The sequence below is a fragment of the Osmerus eperlanus genome, chromosome 18 (assembly GCF_963692335.1).
Source record: "Osmerus eperlanus chromosome 18, fOsmEpe2.1, whole genome shotgun sequence".
Taxonomy (NCBI): domain Eukaryota; kingdom Metazoa; phylum Chordata; class Actinopteri; order Osmeriformes; family Osmeridae; genus Osmerus; species Osmerus eperlanus.
The window spans coordinates 2,641,247-2,648,874 of NC_085035.1; the positions used below are offsets into that span (position 1 = coordinate 2,641,247).

General features: G+C 53.3%; 1 protein-coding gene across 1 annotated transcript in view; it reads right to left on the reverse strand.

The window, feature by feature from the left end:
• Positions 1–750: 750 nt before the first annotated feature.
• Positions 751–7,628, reverse strand: part of LOC134038600 (ceramide transfer protein-like) — a 26,848-nt gene continuing 19,970 nt past the window's right edge. The window contains 15 exon segments of the mRNA XM_062484074.1: positions 751–1,236; positions 1,645–1,781; positions 1,925–2,054; positions 2,213–2,341; positions 2,514–2,584; positions 2,744–2,876; positions 3,041–3,136; positions 4,837–4,872; positions 4,874–4,909; positions 5,351–5,443; positions 5,629–5,715; positions 5,991–6,083; positions 6,172–6,267; positions 6,269–6,333; positions 6,501–6,584. Of these exon segments, the coding sequence (XP_062340058.1) occupies positions 1,654–1,781; positions 1,925–2,054; positions 2,213–2,341; positions 2,514–2,584; positions 2,744–2,876; positions 3,041–3,136; positions 4,837–4,872; positions 4,874–4,909; positions 5,351–5,443; positions 5,629–5,715; positions 5,991–6,083; positions 6,172–6,267; positions 6,269–6,333; positions 6,501–6,584 (1,277 nt within the window). The 3' untranslated portion in view covers positions 751–1,236; positions 1,645–1,653.

The following is a 7,628-nucleotide window of genomic DNA, read 5'->3' on the forward strand; positions in this document are numbered from 1 at the left end:
ACACCTAACCCTTGGTTTTGTACAAATAATTGTAATTTTCCACACAAGTGACAACCAAGAGACTGATAGCTCTCTGCTGCCCAGATATAGACATCATACAAAGGCTTCAGTTTCCTTCCATATCAATCTAGATAATCACCCAAGACTACAAGGAAAATGTTGCCGTGACAATGATAATACATACAGGTCATTATAGGCACCTCTCTAGTGAGTTCATAGGTATATTACCTCATCCTGAAATGCATCTCCATTCTAAGGCATACAGGGTTGATTCAGTCACAATAAAAAGCGTTTGCAGAGATTTCTCCAGGTGTAACTAAAGTGAAATGGCTGGTGTCCTATACATAATATACACTAAATAAAAACATCACCCCATTTAGAAGTGTGCAACGACAAACAAATACACCCCCAACACTTAGACATATGGGGATTTTTGTACTTTTGAGGGGGCGGGGAACACAAAAGAAACGTTTTGCCTCGTCCCTCCATCAGTACCAACGAGTGGTGATTTCACTAGAGAGACGACGTCAAAAAGGTAAAGTCTTATATCATAGGTATCATGGAATTATGACAACCCTCAGGACTTCCTTGTGTTACTTATTTACAACCTAAAATCACACCAGCTAAAGTCACCTTGTTTCTTTGTCCTATTAGCAAAAGGTTAGCAGCATGAATAAGCTGTGACAGACGGCTGTGATTATTTATCAAATGCAAAATCAACACAGAAAAGGGCACGAACCCTATTTCTTAAAAAAAAAAGAAGAAAAAAGACGACTATAATCGCAAGACTAAAATATAGCCACCAGTTCTGTCTGTTACTAGCCAGGAAGGTGTCTTTCTTATAAACATCTTATAACACATACGTACATTTATATATTACATCGATATATCTCTGTCAGGAACCCCCCCCCCAACCATAGAGCTGACATTTGGCTACCCTCGAAAGTTAGCATCGATGCTAGCATGATAATTAGCATTACCGCTAGGGGGGAAACCAGCTTAAAGTCTAGCACGGGAGCTAGCAATAGGAGCTATCAACGAAGCAAACGGTAGGATGAAAGGCTAGCCTAGGAGTTCGCGTGAGGAACAATGACGGCGGCCGTCAGGGAAGAGAAGTCATCAACAGTCTGTTGTCAGGGGGATCGGAGGTGCAGTGTGTCCTTAGGGCCTGGTGGGGGCGCTGGAGCCCAGGGTGAGGAGTTGTGCTCAGGCCAGTCACTGGCAAGGCCAGGTATTCTGATGAAGAAGAAGAAGGAGTTAAGTCATTAACCCTTGTGTTATCTTCGGGTCATTCTGACCCATCAGTCATTGTGACCCACTGTCGTATTGCGACAAATTTACCTCATACAAAAACAAAGTGAAGCATTTTCTTTTAACTGTCGGGCTGTCTCAGACCCCCCACATTGCAATGGTTAAAAGAAAATTATTTTTGTTTTTGTATTGGGTGAAATTGGGTAAACACAACGATGGTTCGTTGTGAACCTTTGGGTCATGTGACCCGAAGGCAGCACGAGGGTTAAACTAAACAGGTAAAGAGCTGTATATCGTTAGTGTACAGAGCCAACTGTCAGTGTTGATAGTGAGTATACAGGTAATAAAGAAATGGTCCGCCAGAGACGCCGGACAATGTTTCTTTGTTTTCACCTGTCCGCCTCAGAAGAGGATGGGCTTGCCAGCGGTCTTCTCCTGGACGTAGGAGGTGAAGCGCTTCAGAAACTTGGGGTACTCCCTCTTAGCCACCGCCCGCAGGACGGAGGCCGGGGCCCAGCCTCCAGGGTTCACTGAGGGAGGAAACAGGATGTGATGTCACGCGCCCCCCGTCAAACAACCTCCACTCCCCTTTGATCCTAACATTCCACAAAGCCTCCAGTCAGTACGCTTGCTTGCAGAAGAGGCCTGCTGCTGTCTGGGAACGAGGACTCACCATTGGCTACGTAGGTGATCTTGCAGAGGATGTTGTCTCGGCTGATCTCTTTGTCGCCCTCCGGGGGGCTGACCAGTGTCTGGCAGATCATGGCGATGTTGATTTTGGCACGGACACACCTGTTGGTGGGCTGGAGGGGGGAGCAGGGGGACCACAGGGGGGTCAAACTGTGAGCGTCACGCCCACACTAAAATGTTCAGTGTTCAGTATCCCAGTCCCCGTCCTAAAAGGAGTGTCTGAAGGCAGCAGGGGGGTGCACTGGAGCAGAGGCGGTCTGGTGCTCCTCACCTGGGCGTTGTCGTGGTCCACAGAGAAGTTGCACACCAGCCAGGTGTCGGGGTCGTTCTCGTTGTTGGCCAGGATCTTCCTCATGGCAGACAGGTACAGGACGTCCCTCTGAGACGCCGGCCACACCCTCTGCAACACACACACACACAGAGAGTAAGTTACAGTAGATGAAGGGGTGTGCATGTGACTGTGTCTCTCTGTGAGTGTGTGTCTGTGAGCGTGTGTGTGTCTGTGAGCGTGTGTGTGCGTCTGTGAGAGTGTGTCTGTGAGCGTGTGTGTGTCTCGTTCCCTACTCTCACACCTTATGCGTCTGATAGACAATCACAGCACTTTCTGACAGCGGCTCCACCACGTTGAAGTTCTCGATAGTGGCTGAAACAGACAAGAGGAATATAAAGCCCTCGTCCCAGCGGTGTGACGGTGGCGTGAGCCCTCGTCCCAGCGGTGTGACAGTGGCGTGAGCTCTCGTTCCCAGCGGTGTGACGGTGGCGTGCTTCACGGCGGGGGGGGGGGGGGGGGCAGCTGACTCACTCTCCCAGTCGTTGCGGTACTCCGTGTCCCAGAAGTAGTGGCACAGCTCGTGGCCCGTCACCCCCCTCACAGAGTGGGTGGCCTTCAGGGGGTCCAGCACAATCCCGTTCTCCTCCACCTCCCGCCGGTACACCTGCGCGCGCACACACACACACACACACACACAGAGACACACACACACACACACACAGAACCACAACAGTGAAAACGGGGGTCTTCCTCTCTAGGTGATGCAGGTTGAAGGGTCCTAGATGAGCAGTCCTAACTAGGCCCGTCTGACCAGACTGCAGCGCTGACCTTCATCTCTCCCTCCTCCACCACCAGCTGCCAGTTGGCATCTCCACCCATGTCCTGCAGGGAGTAGGTCATGTGGTTCTGCACCATCTCCTCCACCTATCCCAGAGGACCAGGAACAGGAAGTGAAGCCGAGATCAGACAGGTATGCACACACGGAACATGTATTAATATGCGTTTATGTTTATTTGGTCCAGTGGACGTGGTCAGTGGGTGGGGATGAGTTAGGAGGTGTGGTAACTATGGTAACGTGAGCAGAAACACAAAGGGGAGTAGGGAGAAGATATGAGGCTAGTGTCTACTGTGAGAGGGGGCCAGGGGGCACACACTTCATGCTAGGCTGAGCAGAGACAGTACTGGTGCTGGGTTACTGGGAGGACTGGTAGACAGTACTGGTGCTGGGTTACTGGGAGGACTGGTAGGCAGTACTGGTGCTGGGTTACTGGGAGGACTGGTAGACAGTACTGGTGCTGGGTTACTGGGAGGACTGGTAGGCAGTACTGGTGCTGGGTTACTGGGAGGACTGGTAGACAGTACTGGTGCTGGGTTACTGGGAGGACTGGTAGGCAGTACTGGTGCTGGGTTACTGGGAGGACTGGTAGACAGTACTGGTGCTGGGGTTACTGGGAGGACTGGTAGGCAGTACTGGTGCTGGGTTACTGGGAGGACTGGTAGACAGTACTGGTGCTGGGTTACTGGGAGGACTGGTAGGCAGTACTGGTGCTGGGTTACTGGGAGGACTGGTAGACAGTACTGGTGCTGGGTTACTGGGAGGACTGGTAGGCAGTACTGGTGCTGGGTTACTGGGAGGACTGGTAGGCAGTACTGGTGCTGGGTTACTGGGAGGACTGGTAGGCAGTACTGGTGCTGGGTTACTGGGAGGACTGGTAGACAGTACTGGTGCTGGGTTACTGGGAGGACTGGTAGGCAGTACTGGTGCTGGGTTACTGGGAGGACTGGTAGGGCAGTACTGGTGCTGGGTTACTGGGAGGACTGGTAATCAGTACTGGTGCTGGGTTACTGGGAGGACTGGTAGGCAGTACTGGTGCTGGGTTACTGGGAGGACTGGTAGACAGTACTGATGCTGGGTTACTGGGAGGACTGGTAGACAGTACTGGTGCTGGGTTACTGGGAGGACTGGTAGGCAGTACTGGTGCTGGGTTACTGGGAGGACTGGTAGGCAGTACTGGTGCTGGGTTACTGGGAGGACTTGTAGACAGTACTGGTGCTGGGTTTCTGGGAGGACTGGTAGGCAGTGCTGGGTTACTGGGAGGACTGGTAGGCAGTACTGGTGCTGGGTTACTGGGAGGACTAGTAAACAGTACTGGTGCTGGGTTACTGGGAGGACTGGTAGACAGTACTGATGCTGGGTTACTGGGAGGACTGGTAGACAGTACTGGTGCTGGGTTACTGGGAGGACTGGTAGGCAGTACTGGTGCTGGGTTACTGGGAGGACTGGTAAACAGTACTGGTGCTGGGTTACTGGGAGGACTGGTAGACAGTACTGGTGCTGGGTTACTGGGAGGACTGGTAGGCAGTACTGGTGCTGGGTTACTGGAGGACTGGCAGGCAGTACTGGTGCTGGGTTACTGGGAGGACTGGCAGGCAGTACTGGTGCTGGGTGGGTTACTGTGGATGTAGCACAGGGAATAGCCTCATGCCTTCATTCAAAGCTAGCATCGTGGCGGGGGTGGGAGGACTGGGCTTCACGTACGCCCAGAGGCTCATGCGAGGGGGCACATACGCACAGATGGGGGAGGCAGGGGGATGGTGGACGGGGGGGGGGGGGGGGGTCGTACCTCTGCGCTGAATCTGTGGACGTCGTGAGGGGGGGCGGGTGACTATCAGAGGAGAGGAGGAGTGACTGCGGGTCTAGGGGGGGGGGGGGAGGAGGAGGAGAGGGGGGCGAGGGAGAGCCGGAGAGAAGAGAAAAAAACGTCAGAAGCAGAACCCAAGTGAAGTGAGGGAGGAGCGAGGGGTGGTCGACACAGAGAGAGAGAGAGAGAGAGAGAGAGAGAGAGAGAGAGAGAGAGAGAGGAGAGAGAGAGAGAGAGGAGAGAGAGAGAGAGAGAGAGAGAGAGAGAGAGAGAGAGAGAGAGAGAGAGAGAGAGAGAGAGAGAGAGGAGAGAGAGAGAGAGAAAAAATACATTATGAAAGAGAGAGAGGGAGTAGCAAAGTACAGTTCAGGGTGTAAATGCAGACAGAGAGGCGACAGAAGAGGAAGACGGCTCTAGATCCATTAAGACAGGATGATGATGATGAGGAGGATGCAGTCGTTGATTAAGTGTTTTGAGGAGGAATGGGGAGACTGACCTTGTCAGCGTATCTGTGCGAGCCTGTGGTGGAATACACGTCTCCTGTAGGGACAGGACTGGACCTCTGTATCCTGGACTTGTCTGTCTGGGACTACACACACACACACACACACACAGGAACTAAAGCCACCAACAAACACAAACTTTTCTCCCAATATTCAAACATGCAGTACCAGGAATAAGTATCTGGTAGCTATTTTTCTTACAGATCAAAACAGTAACATTTCTGCGAGTACGAGTGCGTTTAGGAGGCCCGTGGTCGGAGGGTTCCAGTACCTGCTCCTCGATCTTGTCTTGTCTGTCCAGGGCGGCTTCCACGGCGTCAAAGAACTCGTCCTCGTTGATCAGGCTGTTGGGACCCTCCTGTAGAGGGACGACACGCCAACACGCTCAACACAGCGTGTCTTTGTCTTCAAGATATAGTTTTCGGGGGCCTTTTGTGTCTTCATCGAGACAGTTCGAGATAAGACAGCACATCTATGTGATAGAGAGGGGAAGACATGCAGGGAGCGCGGCCGAGCCCCAATCGAACCCGGGTCGCCGTGTGTGGGCCCTCGGCGCCCGCTAACGGCAGTGTGTGTGTGTGTGTGACACGAGTCCACGTGGAAGAGCACCGGAGCTCCAGGCGACCTGCTCACCTCGTAATCCGGCCCTCCGAAGTGAGACTTCTTCTTCAGGTCGGTGAGGGCGGATTTATAGCTGTCCTCTATCCTCCTCCTCTTCTCCATCTCCTACACACGCGCACACACACACACACTCGTTACACACCTTCATCTCCACGCGACACGGTGTGTGTGTGTGTGTGTGTGTGGGGCGTACCTTGTCCAGCCTCTTCTGCCAGCTGTCCTCTCTCTTTACCATGAGGTCGATGCAGTGCGACAGCGTGGCCAGGATGCCTGCCGTGGTGGCCTTGAAGGGTGATCGCCTCGCCCTTGAAGTCAATCCCGTTGATGCCCCTGGGGCTCAGAGAGGACTGGAACACTGGGGGGGAAGAGAGAGAGAGACAGAGACACATAGACAGAAGAAAAAGAGAGACAGAGGATCACACCACGGCGGAGAGGCCAAGCAGGTGGGTCCGACCTACGACCCACCCCCCCCCCCCCCCCGCCCCAGGCAGACCCCCTCCCCCCAACCCTAACTCTACTCACGCTTCTCCTTGCTGCCGTTGTTGTTGTGCACAAACTCCCCGTCCGTCCGAGTGCTGGGGAAGTCATCCTCATCATCCTCCACCACTGAGAGAGAGAGAGAGAGAGAGAGAGAGAGAGAGAGAGAGAGAGAGAGAGAGAGAGAGAGAGAGGGAGAGAGGGAGAGAGGGAGAGAGAGGGAGAGAGAGAGGGAGTTAGTTATGGGGCTGAGAATGGAGACCCAGTCCTAGAAGGCCAGTTGAACACAGCTACCCAGCACTGCACAGCACGCTAGCGGGCTGACAGACCTCTACTGTGCTGCCCACCACAACAATGACCTGGCTTCATCTGCCGAAGGGTGGAGGGGGTGGAGAGGAGGAGGGAGGTGGGGGGTTTATGGGCAACAAAAGATGAATTCTCTGTGGTCATCCACAGGCCCTTAGTGTTGTGACAAAGCACAACTCTACCATACACACAAGCTCAGACAGCCAAGAGACACAGACACAGAGAGACAGAGAGACAGAGAGAGAGAGAGAGAGAGAGAGAAGGAACAGAGAAATGACTTCATCTGGGAGGGAAGACAAAACACATTCCACACGGTTCTGCAAATGTTTCCTCTCTTAGCTCCAGTGACCAGCTCCAGGATCCCACACATGCTCAGTGTGTCTCCCGGGCCGGCCCCGCCCCAGGATCCACACATGCTCAGTGTGTCTCTGGCTCGGACTCTGGCCACATCTCATGACACATCACAGGGGAGCGCTACACCGTGTCAAAACCCAGAAGGAGCTGGGGAAAGCAGCGGCTAGGCAGGAGCAGGGAGGAGGTCTGTGTGTTCTCCTGCTCTGTCTGTGGGACACGGTCACCAGGGAAACGTGTTAGAGAGAGAGACAGAGAGAGAGAGAGACAGAGACAGAGAGAGAGAGACAGAGAGACAGAGAGACAGAGAGACAGAGAGACAGAGAGAGAGAGACAGAGACAGAGAGAGAGAGACAGAGAGAGAGAGACAGAGAGACAGAGACAGAGAGAGAGAGACAGAGAGAGAGAGAGAGAGACAGAGAGAGAGAGAGAGAGAGAGAGACGAGAGAGAGAGAGAGAGAGAGAGAGAGAGAGAGAGAGAGAGAGAGAGAGAGAGAGAGAGAGAGAGAGAGAGGA